We start from the raw sequence: 22,594 nt of genomic DNA, 5'->3' as shown, positions 1-22,594 counted from the left end.
AGTGAAAATTGCTATGATTAGAAGCTATCGACAGGCTTAGTAAGTTTTATGGGATACTCACAATTATGAGGTATGTGTATATTATCAAGGGTTCATCAGGATTTAGAAGGATTTGGAGTGTTGCAGCTCCCAGCTTTCAATGGAGAGAAATTGCTTTCAAATCAACCATATATTGAAGAAACAATATATTAGGAAAGTGAAAGTACAAAACTAACTATCTGACATGACTTGGGCTAAAGGTTATAGACTAATTGAAACTGTGCATAAATGGGAATGAGTTCTTGATGTTGTCAGCACCGGCCCTCCACATAAATATTCGCTTGATCAAAGTAATAAACAAAGAGAAACATTTTCTTTGCCTTAATCGGAATGATGAGTATGAATGATGATGATCATGAAGGGACACTTGCCCGACCCTGTGGCCGAGTGGTTAGCACATCGCGCTGCGACGCCAAGGGTCCCGGGTTCGAATCCCGGTCGGGCTTGGTTGTTTGTGAATGTCCATTCATCAATTTCATCATTTCATCACTCATTCCCATCTTCGCAAATTAGCCAAGAGGCACAAAATGCGAAGTAAAATAAACTAAATCAATCAATCAATCAATGAAGGGACACTCACAAAAACATCCATGCTCAGACCGGAATTCGAACCTGGGACTCCTGGCATCGTAACGCACTGCAATAACCACTCCGCGGGTAATTTGATGTGTCACTTTCATTATTCTATCACAGTTTTTTTTACATAACTGTCATATTCAAATAATGCAACGTTTCTAAAATTACAACTTTAATTTGTCCTAATTAATAACGAGTAATCATAATCACTACCATACCCAAGTGGCCAAATTTTAATGTAACAGTTTTGTAGGTTTGGAAAATATTATAGTAAAGGGTGTTCCAAAAGTAACGCATGATCTAATTTAAGGAAAAAAAAACATTTCATATATTTAACATTATATGAAAGAGTGAACATTTCCATTAAATGTGGAAGAGAATATCTGGCAAAATGCCCTCCACGACGCATTTGCCACTCGAATTCTTTTTACAATATTGTGAATAACTTTTTTGCATAACTGTGGCTCATTGACGTCGATAGCTCATTGGATTTCTGCTTTCAATTCAGGAATCGTTGTTATCTTCGCAGCATAAACTTTGGACTTAATGAATCCCCAGAGGAGAAAAATCGCACGGTGTGAGGTCGCACAGTTGTTTCATTTTGGTGCATCTCCTATCGAAAATGTCAGGTAATTTGCCCACAGTTTCCGCACTTGCATAGAATTTTAACGATCGTCACTCGCTCCTTCGCTCATTTACTAACCGCAATGCTTTTTCTACAACATGTAACCTCTCAGAACACTGCGGGGAAAAAATGGGGCTCAATTAAAATCCTGCGTTACTTTTGGAACACCCTTAGTGAACTGATGTTATTAGTGGCTAGTACTATTTACAAGTGCTCTTCCAACATATAAATTTACACTATCAGTCATGCAGTTCTTATGAATAACTTGCATGAATCTCAAAGATGAAGGTAGGGATGGAAAGAAACCTTGACTCGAGGGTGTCAGAGACCTATAATGAGGCAGCCAAATTAAAAAAAAAATAATCAGGACAATAATTCAGGAATGATTTTTTAAAAGTCCACATGCTCAAATAGGCTAATTGTCACTGGATCTTCATTTTAAACTGTAATCCTAACGAGGGAGCAATGGCTTCCACTAGGGATTGAACTCAAGACCTCTTAATTATAAGACGAGAGCGTTATGCGAACGGAGAGATGATATACAGAAATAACTCTGTTAACCGTATCATTTTATCATAACAAAAGATGCGTTCATTTAAGAGGTGGATTACACTATTATTATGATTGGCTCATGGACGTTCGCAGCATTTTTTCCCAGGGAGGGTCAAGCATGGTAACTTGTTCCAGGGGAGGTAAACGAGACATATTCCTTCCGATAATAGTGCTGCCCCCTAAAAAAAAAAAAAAAAAACACTTATTAAAATGGAAGCTATCATGTTCCTGCAGCACCCTTCCAATAATTAACATAAATTACAGTGAATGAAATATATATGTGTATATGTATAAATGTATATGTGTGTAATGTATAAGTTTATAGTAAGGACCATTTTCCAGGGTGGCGTGCCTGCCTTGTACACCGTCCTACCGGACTGGATTGACCTGATATTTAAACTATCCAGGCGCATCCAGAAAGTAAGTTTCCCTGGGATCGTGCACAAAAAGGAAACATTATTTCATTCAATGATTTATTACCACATATACAGCACTTGTTCAGTTACTTGTCAACATATTTCCGCCGGAATTCAGGCACTTGTCGTAGCGTGAGACCAACTTCTATATACCTGCGTCGTAGAAGTCCGCCGCCTGGGCGCCGAACCACTGTGTGACAGCCGTCTTTGTCGCTGTGAAAATGTTGACTGGACAGGAACTTTTTCATGTGCAAGAACAGGCGGTAATCACTGGGAGCGAGATCCGGGTTGTACGATTGATGATCGAGCACCTCCCAACCGAACCTGTCCAGAAGGGCTGCAGTGCGCCTAGCCATATGCGGCTTCGCATTGTCGTGCAGCAAGATCACCCTGGCACTGAGCTTACCGCATCCTTTATTCTGAATGGCTCGTCGCATTGTCGCGTCTTCTAGGACATTCACTAGCCAGGGCATAAGCCTCTCACGCATGCGCAAAAACTGTTTCAATACACATGGCCTGCCACCTGTGGGCGAGTGGGGAACTTACTTTCTGGATGCGCCTACTTTCAAGTACGGACAGAAATATTTGAGACTTAGATAAAAGCACGTCGTTGTTCGCGGAGTTATCTGTTTTGATAAAATATGAAGCATTGTGGAGTTGAAATTACTACCTCAAATTTTGATGTGCTTTGGACATCTCTTGTTGAAAGTAATTAAAACTGATTTGACTCATTGTTATATTCGAAGTCGATTTTCTGCTAGTGTTGACCAATGGTGACGGTGAGGTTGAATGGTAATTAGATGAACGTCAGGAAGGGACGAACACAAAACACCAAGAAAATTATCTTGACTGCAGTTACAGGCGCCAGAGACTCATTTGCCTACAAAGAATAGTTTCCAGGGTGTACTAATCAGGAGGGAGGTTGACATTTGAGTGTTTACGAAAAGGTCACACTTACAGCCCAAATGATCTGTAATAAAGATACGTTTAGGTTTGATGAATTCCTTGTGTCCAAATCGCTTTCGACACAAGGTAAGTGGGAAATCTCGAGTAAGAGAGTTGGGGGGATACGTGTTAATGAAACTCACATAATGCCTGACGTGTGTACTGCCCACCCTAATTTATCAATATGTAGCTTCTGCACACCCGGTCGAAAAATTCTGGCGCCGCCCCTGTTACTAAAGGAAGTTGCACAGTCTGAATTGCCCTTAGACCATGCTTAGACGCACATGCGCAAATCATACATAATATCTTTCAAAGTTTATAACTCCTGCAGACTAGTTTCTAAAGAAAATTCGCTCGTCACTATTCCGTGAATTTTAGCGCCCACTGGAATTTAAAATCCGCCAGGTTTAGAGACTTCTCACTAAAGATTTCAACTATGTAGCGCCGATCTTTTCGAGTCCTCCTAGACGTGCCTGTATATGCTGCGCCCTGGTGCCGAATGTAAGAAGTATTGCCGCTTGGATCAGGGTTGGCACCACAATGTTCGCACAGGGCAGTGAACACTTTCGGGGTATAGTGGCCAACAGCCCCTTAGCTGCCAGTTCACAACACACAACACAGCCATTGTGTTCATCGCAACCGTGGAACACAATGGGAGGCAGTGTTACCAACTATCTAAAAAAGTTATCAGACTTGAAAGACGTCGTATCAGACTAAATTGTGTGCAGGGTTGGCATGTTTAAAACAAAAGTGTTTAAAACACACGGCTTTGTTTTTTTTACAAATGTTTTAAACGTTTAAAACAATGTGTTTTAAACATGTTTTTTTTACAAGTGTTTAAAACACATTTTGGTGGTAGATATTTTATAGTCTGTGATAATTTTTTTATTTGGCAACCCTGTTTTTCATTGAATCTGTGTCAATTAATCCGTGCTTTACAGGTCTCACTTATCGTACAACACTTGAGCAACCTTAATGTTCTGACGTCACGGGAGAAAGCTTTTTAATTTTAGATGCCTATGTTGTTAGGTTAGGCAGGCTATAGTGCGCGTCAAATCTCCTGCATATGGCGATAGCCAATAGCAGCGCACTGCAGCGGTGCCATGTCGAAATCTCACACGGAAAAGAGACAGCGTGGTTGAGCGAAACGCCTTGTCACGGAGAGCACGGAACATTAGATAATATAACATATAATAAACTTAATGGGAGAAAAGAACATACCTAATTATGCCAGAGAGACTGCATAATTGTTTCAATATTCTCAAGGTGGAAGTTGTACAGCCTTTGTAAGATATTTTGTCCCGTAAAGAGTACGTTATCTTTTTGGCAGTAGAAAATTCGCCACAATCGTAAATTTCAAAGACGGTTCTACGAACTACGTCTTTTTCAAAGTTATCTGAGTTTGTCGTTCTTTTTTGGTACGTTAATGTGCTTTCTAGGTGATTGAAACATTGGAGCAGGACCCGATCCACATTGTTTTGCCCCCGAACATATCCGAGAAACGGTAGCTTGATTCACACCACACGCTTGAGCTGTTAGAGCCTGGCAGTTCTTAAAGTCAATTTTACTGCTCTCTTCTTCACTCGAAAATTTTTTTTAAAAAAATTGTACACCTCAAAAATCACCTGTCGTGCCTGGCTTCGTACAACACTGTATTGTTCTCTCTTCTCTCGCTATCACTACCACTTGGTTTACTCAACGACATGCTGCACACACACACACACACACTAAAAACGTGGAAAAAACGAACAGTGACGGTATCCTCTTCGTCAATTTCTCCTTCTACCATCACTGGGAACGAACCTGCCCTGTTCCATTCGCTAATCGGAAAGTTTCGGAATGCAACAGGAACGAAGGGAGAACAAGAACGATACAATGCAAATACGTTTATAATAACATTGCTTCTACAGAGGGAACGGTATAAGCTACAATCACGCTTGTTTTTCGTACATACTCGCAAATTCATTATCTTTCCATCTGTTGAACTACTGACACTTGAAATAATCTATTTATATCCGAGCGCCAGGTACACGATATAGTGGCGAGGTGAAACAGGTTCTGAACTAGGCAACGCCGCACGTCTGTGATTCGCTGGTGCTGTTCAGCAGTTCAAGGCCATATGCAGGAGATTTGACGCGCACTCTAGCTATGTATGCACAAGGTAGCAAAATTGTTGTGCGACAAGAAAGACCCGTGCTTTACTGGAGAAATCGAAACCTCTCAGTTCCTTGTTTCGTATCGTCCTGTAAGTTTGAGGCTGGTGGAAGCTTGAAATGGAAACTAATATCTAAAAACACAATGCGTGATTTTGATCATGACGTGTTTTTTTTCTTTTGCGATACGATTCATTGGTCTCTATAACTGAATGAAGCGCAGATGCTTACTTTTGGTAACATAATTTTGTACTTTGAAAGATAAATTCATCTGGAGAATCTATTATGACACTGCAGGTTGTTTTCTGCTATATAAACTGTTCAGGCAGCAGGAAATATTTCACCGTGATTTTTTCTGGACGAGGATAGTAATTCTATAATATTTAGTTTCTTGAAATTTAGATGAATATAAATCCAAACCTACTTCAGTAGTGGCGGGAAAAGGGGGGCTATTACCCACAACTTTTGTCCCTGCAGTCACGGGCGCCGACTTGCCAAAATTAATGGGGGGTGCTCTGATCACTGAAATAAATTAATGAATGACTCACTTTCTCCCTTTTTTAAGTTTTGGCCTCAGTGTTCGGAATCTCATAAAAGCTAGGGGTGTGCGGGATCCCGAAAAGTCAGGACCGGGATCGGGAAAAAAAATTCCCGTTCCGATCAGGACGTCCGGAAATGATTTCCAGAATTTTCGAGATCCCGTGCAGTCGGGAAATACCGAATGCTCATTTGAAAATGTCGTTATTTCTCGACGTTTTCTGCATTGTCAATTTCTGGAACTTAGCGTAAATTGTTAGTTTTTAATCCAGAAATCACTTAAAGTGAAAATGACGTGTATAATTCGAGATTTTCAGAGCTTCGTGAAATTTTGAACATTTACGGACTCAATAGGGAAATTGAAAATTTTTCCCGTCCCGCACACCCCTAATAAAAGCCCATGAATTCCTCAAAAATATCATTTTTTTATTCACAGTTCGAATGCAGAATATTAATTGTCCACGGATTGATATGTCACAAGTTTCGTCAACCATAATAGCAAAATATTCCCGACTTTTATTATCTGCTACCACGGAGTGCAAAACAGATCTCCCTAATATATCAATGATCTCGTTCTGAATGTCATGCGAGAACCATTTGTAACCCGAACGTCTCATCCACTACCCTAGTTCATGCACATCGTCTTTTGAAACTCATTTTTAGTAAAAATTTTAACAATACTCATAATTAGATACTTAGTATATACTAGTAATAAATCATGCGTTTCGCTGTCTCTGGTCATAGCCTCCCCAAAGTTGATGGTTTAGCGGTTTCAGTCCCGCAAAGTTGATGGTCTAGAAAATTTTAAATGTGTATTAAAAGTTACGTGCATGTTGCACAATTCAGAGTAAACTTTACAAGAGAAGTAAAATAATACATTAGAACCTCTTAAGCAAAATTATTTGGGGGTCTCTGCCCCCACATTATTAATATTGGGGGCTCGAGCCCCCCCCCCCCAAGTCCCATGGAGTTGGCGCCTATGCCTGCAGTAGAGGTGTGCGGGATCCCGAAAAGTCGGGACCGGGATCGGGAAAGAAAATTTCGTCGTCAATTCTAGACGTTCTTTGCATTGTGGTTTTGTACCAGAAGTGCAAAAACAAGCACTTAAGATGGAAATTACGGGTAGAATTCGAGATTTCAAGAGCTTTGGGAAATTTCGAACAAATCCCGTCCCGAAAATTTTCCGACTTTTTCGGAAAATTGAGAATTTTCCCCGTCCCGACCCAAAAAATTCTGTAATGCACACCCCTACCCTGTAGTATGGTAAACCTTATCTCCAAAGGTAAATAAACTGTCCTTGTCGCCATTGTACTCATAAAAATGAGTATTTTTATCTTTAACGACTTTAACTATAATTTACTGGGAAAAGGTTGAATTTGTTTTGTTTGAAACATGATTTTTAAAACTCATGTTTAAAACTATGTTTAAAACCAAAAAAAACATGTTTTAAACAAAAAAAAACAGTTTATTTTGTTCTTTTTAAAAAAAACACAAATTTTGCCAACCCTGATTGTGTGTGTATACTCGAACATCAAAAAAGTATTATTTCGAAGAAATATAGTTGTGTGCATTTAATATGTACGTAATTTAGAACATATACATGAGTGTTCACGTGCTCATGCGAACATTATCAGGCGACGCGCCTGCTGATTACTATATTTGCAAAAATTATTTATTCTATGTGTCTGTAATATGATTATATAATCCCCAAATGATCCCAATAATACCATAATAGACCCCTATATGCTATTCAGTTTTCACGATTTGTGAAAAATTGTGACGTGATGGAGCAAAACGGTTTTCAAATTTGAATTCAGCATGAAAAATCCTTTCAGAGTCACCTATTCATTTCAAAACATCGTTCAACCAATGGTTCAACTTTTGAAAAAATGTCGACCAGTGTAATCGATGCCCATCACTACCTGGCAATACTGCGTGTTTACAAAATGGATTCCCGTAAAGAAAACAACTGTTGTAAGTACCTAAGAAAATTGATTATTTCACAAAACAGTGGCAAATCCAAGCATGAAATATGTACTATTAGCGAACACATATTATTTTAACGTTGAAACGGAAAAACGTTTGTACAATATAGCCTTGCAATTACGAATTGTAAATGATGCTTAATGGCTTTCGAGATAAATCTCTCTAAATATTTTATGACCAAAGTGATGTTGTAATGCAAATTTGTTGAATTTAATGTAAACACTACAGTGTTCACATTTTGAATATTCTTGTAAAGTGTATGAAATTTATTTGAGTTGTGATTGAAAAATATATTTCAAAGCGTTACGGAAGTGAGATTACTTCGAGAAGATTCAATCCCTATCGTATCATAGAGGTAATGCAACTATACACTAATATGTCCGTTAAGTGGTATATCATATTGTTTTAAAAAATGTAGGGTACAATTTTCGTTTCCGCAAAACGTATTTCTTCAGGAGAAAGTACTTACCGAAATGAGTTTATTTATACTTTAGGAAGGTCTTGGAAGTGTGTTTTCCCCTCTTTAAATTTTTTTGCCGGTAAATCATGTAATTTTCGACATTAAAATCACTCCGATGCACGAAAGCTGTTCCCTTGATGTCCGTCTACTACGTGAACCAAATTTTTGCGTGCGTTTAGTGACGTAACAACCGGTCAGTGTTTCCAAATACGCGGTTTTGTTACTGTGTAACAGTTGTAGAACGTAAATTAACGTGCGTTCCTGTTCATCATTTCTGATTACGAACTTGCGACACGACAACATGATGTGTACAGGATGCATGGTGAAATTGCACGGCGTTGAAGATCCAGTAGAATTTGTAACTCACCATGGAATTGTGAAGTAATTGGAATGTCTCAAAAAATAAATTATCTTCAATTTTTCTAATTTTAAAAAAACAATTTTTAACTATGTTTGCCTAACCTAACCTTGCCATGCATGGTTCGTGGGGCTGTTTATAAATGGTGCCTGGGGCTATCCATGCATGGTTCGTGGGGCTATTTATGAATGGTTCGTAGGGCTATTCATGAATGGTTCGTGGGGCTATCCCTGAATGGTTCGTTTCGATATTTATGAATGGTTCATGGGGCTATTCATGAATGATTCGTGAGGCTATCCGTGAATGGTTCATGGGGCTATCCGTGAATGGTTCATGGGGCTATCCGTGAATGGTTCATGGGGCTATCCATGAATGGTTCATGGGGCTATCCATGAATGGTTCGTGGGGCTATCCATGAATGGTTCGTGGGGCTATCTGTGCATGGTTTGTGGGGTTTTCTAACCTGAAAAAAATATTTTTCTAATTTTAAAAAACAAATTTAACTATGTTTGCCTAACCTAACCTTGCCATGCATGATTCGTGGGGCTATTTATGAATGGTTTGTGGGGCTATCCATGCATGGTTCATGGGGTTTTCGAACCTGAAAAGAATATTTTTCTAATTTTAAAAAAACAATTTTAACTATGTTTGCCTAACCTAACCTTGCCGTGCATGGTTCGTGCATTTTTCGAACCTGGAAAGAAATACAAAATCAGTAACACAAAAGTAGGTATTTTTCTATGAAGAAGGTTGCAACACTGCATAACCACTGATCATGGACAACGCTAGTCAAGATTTCTCCGCCATATCGCGTGTAACCCAAGCAAAAGCGAACAAACAAAAATTACTCAATATGTCTAAAATTGAGATTATTTACGTGGAAAAAACTAAATGCCACCTTCAAGAATCCTTAGGAATGCAGAATACATAAGCATCAATATGAAAAATAAGGGAATTATAGTGCAGGAGGCCTTAGAAAGAGTGTTTCGCGGGCTAACAGCAGACGTTGCTCGCACACTGTTGCCGCTACTTTTGTGTCGTCTGCTCCTCAGCCAAACAAACAGGCCGAGGTAGCAAGAGGCAGAGGTCACTCACCCTTCCAGAATGGTGCAGTGAGCTAGCTGTGGCAACCGGGCTCGCTCATTCGCGTACCTGATCGGTTCTCACAGACACATCCACATATTGTCGTCTGCTACAAGCCCGCGAAACGATCTTTCTAAGGCCTCCTGCACTATAGAGACGTTTGGTGGTTACTGAAATTTTACCAAATGTAGTACTCGTGACCCTCTGTACCACCTCGAGAAAGTGAAATATTTTGCATGGTTTAAGAGGAATATGTTGTTTATGAATATTTTCCGTTGTTTTTGTCTCTCAAAAATGTGTTATTGTTAAACAAAGTACATATGTTACCTTAGCGTGGCATTTCTAAGTGGTGTTGACCTATCCCATATCATAGTACTATTTGTACTCATATGATCAAGTGGATGGAAATAAATCGTATCTTATCTAACAACCCGATTTCACTAAAATGCTGACCAAGGGAAAATGTATTGTAAAGTAAGGCACTATGACGTTTCCACCCTCTAACAGGGTCTTTTTCAGACAAAGATTCGATATAAATTCTGAATTTAGTTAATTTTGTGTTTTATTAAACATGGAAACAAGACTTAATAGTTTTACCCGACGGCTCCATACAAGTAAATGTAACATCCAACATGACATTACACGCTGGCCCCCATGGCAGAGTGGTTGGCACATCGTGCTACAACGTGCCAGTTCGAATCCTGTCCTGGGCATAGATGTTTGTGAGTGTCCATTCATCATATCATCACTCATCCCCATCTTTGCAAATTAGCCAAAGTGGCACAAAAGGCAAAGTAAAATAAAGCAAATCAAACAAACAACATTCCACAACAGCAGCTATAATTTTACAGAGTGACTATTTTCACCAGGTGGTGAAGCTTTTGAGCTATTATCACCAGATTTTAAATGGTGCATGTGTGATCTTCAACTTGGCCTACTACATGTATGTTTGCATTCTTTAGTTGTTGATGTGTAAGAAGCTTATGGACAACAACAAGTAATTTTTCTGCACACTATGAAGTTGGAAAATACCTCAGTGTTCTGATATGAATTGGTACTGGAAATATCTCACATGATGTAAGTATGAAGGGGTATTGCATTCCTTAATGCTTGCGTTGTTAGGTTAGGCAGGTCACTTTGAGGATCGTTAGCATTAATATTATTTCTGTAAAAACTTCCCAACACCAGATCATGTAATTTTGTGTCTTAGCACTTTCTGCTATTCTCACTACTTGGTAGTAGTTGCACCAATTTTTAATTTAAATTAACTCCTTGGCAGTAACTTTAGTACTACTGTCAATGAGATTTTAAGTCCACTTTATGCCCAGGTCGGCTAATCGGGAGTGGGCCTACATTTTAAAATGGGATCCGAACCTCAATGTGCCTCCAACGGGTATCGAACTTGGTACTCCTTGCTTACAATGTGGGTAACGGTTCCGATTGTTTTATGTTTTTTTTTTTTCAAATTCTCCTAGCAGGAAGACTAACATAGAATTTTGGCAATCATTGTCACACAAAATTTGAATCTTCCTTAACGTAATGAGCACTATTTGGATTTCGAAAAAGTTAGTTATGTTGAAAAAACTACTTAAAAATTACCTTAGGCAAGCATGCATGTTTCCCATGGAAAATGTATTTTCCATTGTCAACTGACTATTGTAGGTTAGTGGGAATTAATGTACAAGTAAATCGGAAGCTTAGTATAATGCATTTAGGGACTTTATTTTAATGCTAATAGAACCAAACGTGGCCTGCCTAACATAACTACAAAAGCATACATTGAACAAAATCTTAAGTAATTGCTAAAACTCCGCAATATGTGTTAACAGATATAAATCGAAATTGAACCATATAAAAATTGCATTCGTAGCATTATGAAATTGCAATAAAACAAAAGGAACTTGTGCCAAATACAATGCTATGGTCAGGTAATTACTTTTGCTGGTGAAAATAGCTCTTATGCTATTCTCAACAACTGGTGAAAATAGTCGCGGCCATAATTTTACGTTGTTAGGTTTAGAACTTAATACAATTTTCCACTTGTTCTGTTGTTACTTGTGTAGGTCATACTTTGGGATGAAAACATTTTCGTTATTTGTGTTTTTCACATGCTGGAACGTATTTTATATTACATAATACATATAAATCTGTTGACTATAAAAATTAACATAATTTCCAAAGGGGTAAACTAGATTAAACATACCCAATTTTGTTACATATTCACATCCATTGCTACGCAAGGACGACTCTAGATTTTTCTCTGGGTAGGGGACACACTAAGGTTACAAATCTTGCTCTTCAATGATAGAAACCTATATTTTACCTGTTGTTATTATTATATTTTTTGCATTTAATCTTTTGGTACTTCTTCATAATGCACAGACGTCAAACAGGGGCCATGTAATCTGCTCTCTTTTGCGGTACCACTGATCCAATTTGAAGCACCGAAGAGTACTGAAAAAAATAATATAAATAAAAATGACTGCATCTTGACTTTGGGCTCCCAAACAGTCAAGAAATTCCAAATGATTGTATTTTAAAGTGGCTAAATCTTGGTATTTTATATGCTGTATGTGCTTTAAATTTCTTGAAAGTAACAGTTTTTTCTATTCTACAAGTGCAAAAAAATTCACTTAAGGGAAGGAAAATTGAGTGTAATTCAAGATTTTTACCTCATTGTGAAATTTCATGCTTCAGGGCTTCTGCAAGAGATAAAGATAATAGCATACAGTTTCTTACAAGCTTGCTTGAATTAAGCAAGTTATCTGATTTCTCCTGACTCCATGAATTTATCTGATATACTTCAGTATGGAAAATTACTGAAATCCTATTCTAAACAAGGCACTAGCATAAAAGTAGTGTTCAGATATTTCCATCAAAAGTAGTTTATATGCACTAGTAGTATTAGTTTGTTCTCCTCCATGGCCGTACGGTCTAATGTGCTGTGCTTTGGACTCCGACTGCGGGATGGCATGGGTTCTAGTCTGCCTGGGTTTTTGGCCTGTGTACAGGACCAGTGGCATCCCATTATCATGAGGAAATTGGGGAGCTACGAGTGAGTAGCATAACCCAGTCATAAAATCTCCTATAACAGCTGGGGGTTCATCTTGCTGACCCCATGTCACCTCATTACTGGTTGAAGAACTCTACACCTCTAGGTTGGACTGTGGGAGGGAGATAGGCCAAGGCCCTTATAGGCTGTAGAGCCATGGGTTATTATTATTGTAGTATTAGTTTGCTTAGAGGTGCAACCATTAATTAACAGTAATATTTCACATTAAACAATGAAAAGTTAACAGTAGAGAATTGGGCCATTCCATGCCAAATGATCACAGCTCCCAACTCGACCTCTCAGATTTTCTGAAATTTGGTAGAATGGTAGAGGACATGAAGCAACTCACATGCGTAAAATTTTAGCTCTCAGTGATACACAGTGTTTGTACAGCAGGGTTGCCAATTTCATTTAAAAAATGTCGAATTTATGCTTACAAAGTCAACATAAAAATTCATAAATTTTCTTCAAAGGTAACTTTCGATTGTTTTATGATTTTTTTTCCAATTTTTCCTAGCAGGATGACTAATTATCGTAGAATTTTGGTAATCAATTTCACATGAAATTTGAACCTTCGTTAAAGTAATGAGCATTGTTTGGATTTCGAAAAAAAGTTATTTATGTTCAAAAGAACAATGTAGAATAGAAGAACAGTATATGATTAAATGTATGACTATGATGGACAGATATTGGACACTATTTACTTATTGGTTCACTCTGGAACCTGGTGTTTTATTGGTGGATGTCATGCTTTTATAGTGAAGTGATTTCCAGGAATGACTGGAGTCAACATCCCTTTTAAAATTCTTTTTTTGCTTTCTTTACTCTTTGGTCCCAGTAACAGCACATTTGGCAATGATTATTGTATGTAATAAATTTTGATTACCTACAGATTCCACAGTTTATCGGACATGCCTGCAATGACAGCATGAGTGGTGTTGCCACATTCAATGAACTTCTTTGAATAAAAATCTGTGTAAAATTGGTTTTGCAACATGAATTGAAATGAAAATAGAAAAACAACAAGGAGCTTCAAAACAAAACAAAGGTCGTATTTGTAGGGTTAACCAGTGCCTAGAAAAATTAATGAGAGACTTTTTTGACCAATTGTAAAAATCTGAAAATGAAGAATTTTATTCAGAATATTTTTATACTTTCACTGTATTTAAGTTTCATCACAATTTGAACACATGTACTTTATTGAATTTCAAAGGGAGCAGTCATCTGGAAAGCACCAGAAAACTGGAACTAACACAATAAAAAATTGAGGGCATACCGAAAGATAAATGGTTACTGCAAATTAACACATAATTGAAAATTTTGATGTAATTTTTTTTACGTATACAGGTTAATTTCATGGGAGTCCAATCTCTAGTATCCATAATCTTTAATACGATATTAGAGTCGACCAAATTGGTAGTAGTCAGTATTGTAGAGTAGATTCAGGTTATTGGGATGTATTACGTTTTGGGGGATTTTCCTCATTCACCATGTTTATTAGTACATATCAAATAATGATAATTCCTAATTTTGCTAATTTCTTTTCCAAGTGCATCCGCTTTGTTTTCTCTTATAGCATGTTTTCCTCCATGTTGTGAAACTTCTTTTTGTGCATGGATTTTGTATGTCACATTTTTCGATTTTCACGATCCATTTTATTTTTCAGAAAAATAATCCATTTTTCTTACGTTAGGATTGGTTATAATTGAGAAAATACATTGAAGTTCTTAATTTATTTGTGTCAATATATTTCTTATAAATATTTCCTCTGTATTAAGTATGGTCTACTGTTTTATTTGACTCATTTTGGAAGCTGTTCCTATGTGTTTTTGTTTGTTTTGATGCATGGTCAGAAATTAGAAGATTATTTTATGTTAGATTTTGATAGCTTTTAGCCAAGGGTCCCAGGTTCGAATCGCGCTTGGGCTTTGTTGTTTCTGAATGTCCATTCATTAATTTCATCCCCATCTTCACAAATTAGCCAAGAGGCACAAAATGCGAAGTAAAATAAACTCAATCAATCATAACTTTTAGTTATTACGCACTTAAGTTATGGTGTGTATTGGCAACAGGTGTTTATAATATTGGTTCAACATTTATCTGATGGATTTTGTCTAGGGGTTAGTTTTTCAATCCACTATATGCACAGATAGGCTAATTGGGACTAAGACTGCAGTTTAAAGTGTAATCTTAATCACTATGTGTTGATCTCCATGCTAGATTAGTTAGCACATCTTGCTACGACATGACGGTTCCTCAGTTTAAATCCCGGCCTGGGCATGGGTGTTCTTTGTGAGTGTCCCTTCATCAATTTTCTTATATCATCCATCATTCATTCTCATTTTCACAATTAGCCAAAGGTGACAGAAAAGTGATGCTAAATAACAAAAATCAATCAATCAATCTAGGGAACCATTATATGTGTCCAATGGGCATCAAACCTGGGACCCATGGATTGTAAGTCAGATACCTACAGAATCATCAACCATCAGATGATTCTGTAGGTATTGACTTTGTCTACGAAATACTCTAGTGTACTCTTTCTCAACCACTGAGCCGCAGCCTGTTATGGGCCTTCCATCAATTACACCACTACATGAGAGTCTCTCCTGAGGGAGTTTTTTTTTTTTACCAATGAACACAATAAAAATCAATTTAGTAATATATAGTTATACATTTCCCATGTATATGATGGGTTCAATACCCGGTGAATATACATAGAGGTTTTAATCCCACTTTAAACTGTAGGTCCAGTTCCAATTAGCCTTTCTCTCTATAGAGTGGACTTAAAAGGAAAGCAAACTCATTCTGTTAACTTAATTGCATAAATGCTGAAGTGTTTGAGAATAGTTATAATTTGAGCACAATTTACCTGTTTTACTAATGAATATCTCACTCTTTCTATTCAACAGACTGCACAGATTGGGATCAAAAGTCACGAATTAAAAAAATGTTATCGGGTTTTAAGATATATTGACCCTTAAGTCAATAATCTATGTCAATGGAACTCATACTTCTCAAAATTGAAGGGAAAATTGGGGAGGGGAAAATTATATCACTTATTTGTATGCAGTATCACATATAGAGTAAGGTGGGCATTTTTTTTTTATTCAGCTGATTGCAACTTTTCACCACTGCACTTGGCCAGAATTCAGGAAATACAGAACATGGGGACAGAATCGAAATTTTTACGTGAAAGCAGAGCCTTTAAACTATTAGTTCCCTGTAGAATTGTGATGGGGCTGCCTCAAAATGCAAATAGTTCCATCAAGGTGTTAACATTAATGAGGATTTAAGTTAGGTGAAACCTATACATATCCCAGATGCCATTTCACAGATGTCTGACACACACTTTCACTCATTGAGACTGTTGTTGAGTTATCAAAACATTATCTGTCTGGGCTTCAGTTGCACATATTCTGAAAATCGGCAAGGTCTGCACTTTCTTTCGGTAGAGCATGTTCATACACTGCTGTTTTCAGCTGAGTTGCAATGATGTGCATTTCTTTCTGACTTTCAAACTTTGTGCGGTAAGGTTGGATGAAGACATTTGCGCCAAATGATTCATTGGGTCTTACAAATGCAACCAAGAGAATAGTGGCTGCCAACTCATGCCAATGCACAGTTACGAAATGCAAAAAGAATGTAAGTTGCATATGGCTTCACGCTGACCAATAACCCTGCATTGAATGTTGTATATAACATAAGTCAAGCAGAATCAGAATACATTAGAGACCAGATACGCCATCTCAGTTTTACATACCTCTCAGCTGCCATTCAGGAAAATCTGACAGTTTTCCACACATTAGTTTGCAACAAAGTGTGTTGTACTTTATCTGCTAAGGTGTGTTACATCCTTGGCACTTTGCCAATGGAGATGAACAATTTTGACAAGTTAACTCAAAGAAGGGCAAATATGCATTTCTGACTGTGAATCCTAAATGTATGGATTTGATTATTTTAGGACTTCTTCCACATGTAATATTGACTCTAATTCAAAATGGTCAAGCTCGTGGAGAAAACAAATTAAAAATGAAAGCCCATTACGTTTCATGTTTTTATACGTATTGCATTCTAATTAGGAATAATGTCAGCTTGAAGTATCTGTATTCACCAAGTAAGATTTTTGCCCCCATTTTCAGAAATATGTCTGATTGTGCACTGGCCAGTTTTTTAGATCCCTTAAGAGGAAATGATGCCTTTCGTCCGAGTGCGACCGTCTCCCTCCCCCCCTTTCCCAGAAAGACTGAGTTTTTCCCGTTTACTTGTAATGGGAAACAATCGATTCCACTCCTTCTCTGTAACTATTGTACTTGCAACCTTCAAATTTTTATGAGACAATTCAAAGGTGTATTTCTTAATCTATACAGTCAAATTCTCTGTAACACAAATGGTTTGATAATTGGTTTTAATTACATTAAGTTTGGCAACAGTGTTTCCAAATACCATAAACAGGTGAAGTCAACCTCAACTCTTTTCAGGAGAGAGGGTCTTTCCTGGTGGTTGGCACCCCCCCCCCCCCCCCGAAACATTTCGGAAGGACCATTGCTAATGTTCCAATTGCTTTTGGCATTCAATGGAATGCTTGAACCTGTTCCTTCCCATGCGGTGTCTTTTACGAAGCAACGGGAGTTGGTGATATTTGTAACAAGTGCAAACAAGTGTCAACCAGACCTTTGTTAGAAGAGTAAACCTTACAGAAATGGAAGATTATTGGAGAAAGGAAAGGTGCAGAACACCATATTCGAAGGTTCCATAGAAGAAATGTCGTCAGGCCACTCTTCTCATATACCTATGCCTTTCTTAGGATTCGAACCGAGAACATCTAAAGGGTTAGTGTTCTACGCTAACCACCCCGATGCGAAGGATTGCATCAATGTATGTTGGAAGTATGTGTATGACTTGAGGATAAGAAGATACTTCATGCGATAATCAGTTAGACATGATTTTGATACAAGAAGCTATTTTCTGTGTCATATTGTGACTTGAAGTGATCTATTTCTGCATATTTTTCACTCATAATTTGGATACGAAATTTCTGGATGTAGGTTTGGCTATATCAAGAATCTGTCCTAGATATGTGTCTCAAAATGGCAGTTAGTTCGAATTCTGGGTATAGATAGAGCGGATGTCAATTCCATTATAGCTATTTTCTGTCGTCATCATCATCACAATTAACCCAAGAAGTAGAAAAGCAACTAAAATAATAATTAAATACAGTCAGTTCTAAATTATGGGATTGTGATTTCAATAAAGGCCATATACTTTCTTCTTTCGATTTAATTTCTCTGGTAACTTTTTCCCATCCAAATTTATCTAAAGGTGAAGTAAATATGTGTGTACTTATATACACATCATATAAACTTCAATATATTGCTATTTATATAATTCGATTAACCAAGACTAGGAAGGGAAGATGAAACTGATTGATTTATTGAGTGGCTAAACATTATGAGTTATCGACTCAAAATCCCACCACCGAAGATTTCAGGTTCGAACACCATCCTGGGCAATGTTCACATTTTCTTGAAAATTCTATTAATTCTCCCATTAGTAAGATTTCTCGACAAATTTCATTAGTATATACCTCACGACTTAGATGTATATTCATTGCTGATCACATTATAAATTAGAAAATACGTAGGCTAGCTATATGTTGAAAATATAAATTATAAATTTACGTGATTGGCCGCGGGGGCTCAGTCGGTAACGTGTCTGACTACCATGCTCAAGGTCCCAGGTTCGATCCCCGGCCGGTTCAAATCTGGGAACTTTTCTAACGGAAGCGGCACTGGTGCTCATCCAGCGTCGAATAACATGTGTGCCTGGGGGAAACCCTGGGGGGTAAAGGCGGTCAGGGGCGTGATGCTGATCACATCACCCCCACTCATGACCGGATCAAGAAAGTGTGGGGCGTTACTCCCACACCCCCTATATGCCTTCATGGTGTGGTGCTAAGCACAGGGGAACACTTTACTTTTTTTTTACTTTACGTGATCTGCGTACCATTGAATTTGTCTTTCGAACCTGAATTTGTATAGCCCAAAGTTTACACAATTTATACTTTTCAAATCTCATTTCACAGTGAATATTCATGAGCTTATTTTTGAAAACAGATGCAGGCAACTCTACGAAGACTGAACTAAATATAATCTAAAAACCAATTCCTGTGTCACCAGAAATTGTTGTAGGGGGTCAGGCTAGCAATTTCATACCACATTTGTTATCCTTTATCACTATTATTATACAAAATACGCGTATTTGTAGATAATTTACTCTCATCAAAGATTGATATGACCATTTCATGAGAACTATTGCTCGCAACGTTCCAAATTATAGCTCAAGACGCGAACCCTTAATTCAGTAAATAGTTACAATGATTGTGAATTGATGGAAACTCTTATAACAATTTAAAGGTAGATCTGTTGTGAATTTATTGTGGAAATCGAATGTGACAGTGTCTTGGGCCATTGATGTGCTTATCATGAAATAACATAAAGAATTTATTACAATCAGAGGTATATATATATATATAAATAATAGTAACCCGTGGCACAACAGACCGTGAGTGCCAGGGGCTACCTACCAACTGCCGGGCCTCACTCCCTCGTACCGAAGTGGGAAATCATCATCAGTTATGGGGTAACATGTGGTCAGCACAATGAATCCTCAGTCATCGTTGTAGGTTTCCATGACCGGGTTACGCTAAAGTGGACTAAAAATCATAGTTATTCTATTTTGTAAGTAACTTTTACACATTGTGTTCAAGAAAAAGCTTTAAAAGCAATGATAAATTTTGGTCAAAGTGTTTATATTGGAATTGTGAAACCATTTATTCTTTGATTTAAATGATAGAATATGAAAACATAAACTGCTTCCAGCATTTTACACTCAATTTTATCGATTCAATGCATTTTTAACTTCGATATTAGGTTTGAAATTTATCTAATCACGAATAAGTTTTCGTCACGAGAGAAAAAAAATATATTGTGTCACAATTAAGGTTTAAAAGGGGGAAAGCTATAATGAAAAATCAAGAATTCTATGTAGATATATCAAATTTAAAACGATGAAGATTAAATAAAAAGATATAAACGATTGTAAAAAATTGGTAGTGTGTGTCAGACAAAATTCAACATACATCAGGAGGCAGCAAATCTCTCTGGAAAAATTGCAACAACAATAGTAAAGGTAAAAAGGTAAAGTGCTCCCCTGTGCATAGCACCACGCCATGAAGGCGTATAGGGGGTGTGGGGGTAACGCCCCACACTTTCTTGATCCAGTCGTGAGTGGGGGTGATGTGATCAGCACCACGCCCCTGACCGCCTTTACCCCCCAGGGTTTCCCCCAGGTACCCATGTTATTCGATGCTGGGTGGGCGCCGGGGCCGCTTCCATTGTTAGAAAAGTTCCCGGATTTGAACCGGCCGGGGATCGAACCCGGGACCTTGAGCATGGTAGTCAGACACGTTACCGACTGAGCCACCACGGCCACCGCAACAATAGTGCTTCTATTATTATCCAAATACTGAAGTTTGGCCCTCATTCAGTTTACAGAATTCTGTACCATTGCTTCTACGTTGATTTCAGCGACAAAGTTGTCATTCTTCTGTTGCTTTCCCTGTGTAGCTGACTTCTATGTGTGAGTGCAGTTTCAATTATTAGAAACACAATTAAGATTAATGAATTTATAATAATACAATAATAAATTTTACCCTAAACAATATTACACATTTTTGATCAGAAAATGATGTAAAAAATCAGTTCAGATTAATTTTATGATGATGGCCTGATGATTTTATATGTTACTTTATTAGCTGCATTGGTCCAGTTATTCATAACTAATTTAGATTCAATTTTATATTTGCCAGTTTTTTATGATTGTACCATACCTTTTACCTTTACCTTTTAATTATCATGTTAGTACGAACTTTTTAAAATAATGGAAGGGCAATTATGAATAAATTTGTTGTGACTAGGCATTGTCCTAAAAAAAAAAGGCCATGGTCTTGCAAAGGTTGGGAACCATTGGGAAAGAGTAACCTGCCATCTGTGTTCCTTATAGCCACAGGCAAGGGAAGAAGAGAAGCGGCTGCGCATTTTGTCAAGCTGTCCCTGTCCACAGCTATTCTTGAGGATGAATTTCACCCCCCACTCCCAAATCACTGCCTGCCTGCTCGGTTCCGTCGATTCTCGAAACCTGTTTTGTTTACCCTGGCTGGAAATGAGGAAGAAGAAGGAAAGCGACAAGCTGACCATTTCAGCGAGGCAATTGAACACTGTTGCCAAACTTAATGTAATTAAAACCAATAATCAAACCATTTGTGTTACAGAGAATTTGATTGTACACATTACGAAATACACCTTTGAATAATGTCTCATATAAATTTGAAAGTCGAAAGTCCAATAGTTACGGAGAAGAAGTGGAATTGATTGTTTCTCATTACAAGTAAACTGGGGGGAAAAAAAACTCTTGTCTTTCTGGGAAAGGGGGAGGGAGACGGTCGCACTCGGACGAGAGGCATAATTTCCTCTTAAGTGGTCAATACAGATTAATTATGCAAAAATCAAAAATAAAGTAGTGATTTGAACTCAGAATTACTGGCACATGTCACATGCAATACTGCATTTTTCTCTTGCTTGTTCAGTGTCAATCAGAAAGGAACTCTGTAATGCCTTAAATGCAGTATCTCTCTGTGTGATAGCACTGTCGCAGATTTGATAGTTTCCTTCTCATGCCCCATGCCAGAATGTGCAGAGTTAAAGTTCATTGCATGTGAAACACCTTTTCATTTCTTTTCTGCAGCCTTCACAATTGGGACTTCATGTGCATTGCATAGGAAGTTGTCCATTATAACATATTTGTCAAGAATAACTATCTGACTTGGCTCATCCCCAGTCTCACCCTCACAGGTATTTGATAGGAGAAGATTCCTTCCCTGCCATCACAGATTCAAAATTCTACCCACTGTCCCACAGTCTAAAGAGAGAATACATACTAGGTGATTTCATTTGACTTACATTTATGTTTTTACAGAAAATTACTGAAAAACTGCTGTGAAAACATAATGAAGTTTGTACTTGTATAATTAATTTTTAACTACCTATTTAATTTCAGAATTAACAGAATGTGCATTCTTTCGAGGAATGAATAAATAAATCCTGTGCCATGATTTATTTTGCCTTGATGGATACTTGGATACGTTGAAGATATAAGTGACAAATTTCTGGGGGAAAAAATGGATGAATACCAAAAACTAACAGATGTGGAGATATTAGAGGCACTTGGAAGTTTGAAAGAGGAGCTAATGACAGAGCTTTGTAAATTGCCTGAATGGAGTAAAAATGAAACTATTCATTTAAATGAAAAGTAAGTTGTGTAGATGCAAAATGTAATTGAAATTTTACAATGCAAATTATGATATATAAATCTGTAGTCTCTTCCAAACTTTTATTTTATTTCATTTTATTGTTTTCATTCTCATCACTGTAATTAGAAAGTTCATTTTTTTTGTTTCTGTTTTGAAGTATTTTAAGGAAGTTGTTACAGTACAGAAACAATGAATTTTAACAACGTGGGAGCTACAGAAAAGTAAGTATTTTATTAATTTCAGCTTTGCTTGTGGATGCCATGTTTAAGTGCTAGCTGCCCATGAGATATGTAATCTTTGTACAACATGTGTATCTGTGTATTAGAGGGATCATTACTTTCATTGTCCCTAGCATCACCATCAGGGGTGGCCAGAGGGAAAAATACCCTTGGGAAATAGAACTGTTCATTCTCCACTGCCCTCCCGAAAATTTCAAGAGCTT

The 22,594-nt window shown here is 37.6% G+C and overlaps 1 protein-coding gene across 4 annotated transcripts in view; it reads left to right on the top strand.

Annotated features, from left to right (window-relative positions):
* The window catches only part of LOC145997192 (uncharacterized), a 189,490-nt gene that overhangs the window by 123,000 nt on the left and 43,896 nt on the right, over positions 1-22,594 (top strand). For 2 of the 4 annotated variants that reach the window (XM_083133916.1, XM_083133919.1), the window contains exons 1-2: positions 7,757-7,817; positions 21,900-22,151. In XM_083133916.1, the coding sequence (XP_082990042.1) occupies positions 22,021-22,151 (131 nt within the window). In that variant the 5' untranslated portion in view covers positions 7,757-7,817; positions 21,900-22,020. Of the gene's footprint in view, positions 1-7,756; positions 7,818-8,069; positions 8,185-21,899; positions 22,152-22,594 lie in introns of those variants that run through there. The other 2 variants (XM_083133917.1, XM_083133918.1) reach the window with 2 other exon arrangements.

Source organism: Lepisma saccharinum, chromosome 13 (assembly GCF_977018435.1).
Source record: "Lepisma saccharinum chromosome 13, izLepSacc3.1, whole genome shotgun sequence".
Lineage (NCBI taxonomy): Eukaryota > Metazoa > Arthropoda > Insecta > Zygentoma > Lepismatidae > Lepisma > Lepisma saccharinum.
This window is presented reverse-complemented; position numbering and strand designations above follow the sequence as displayed.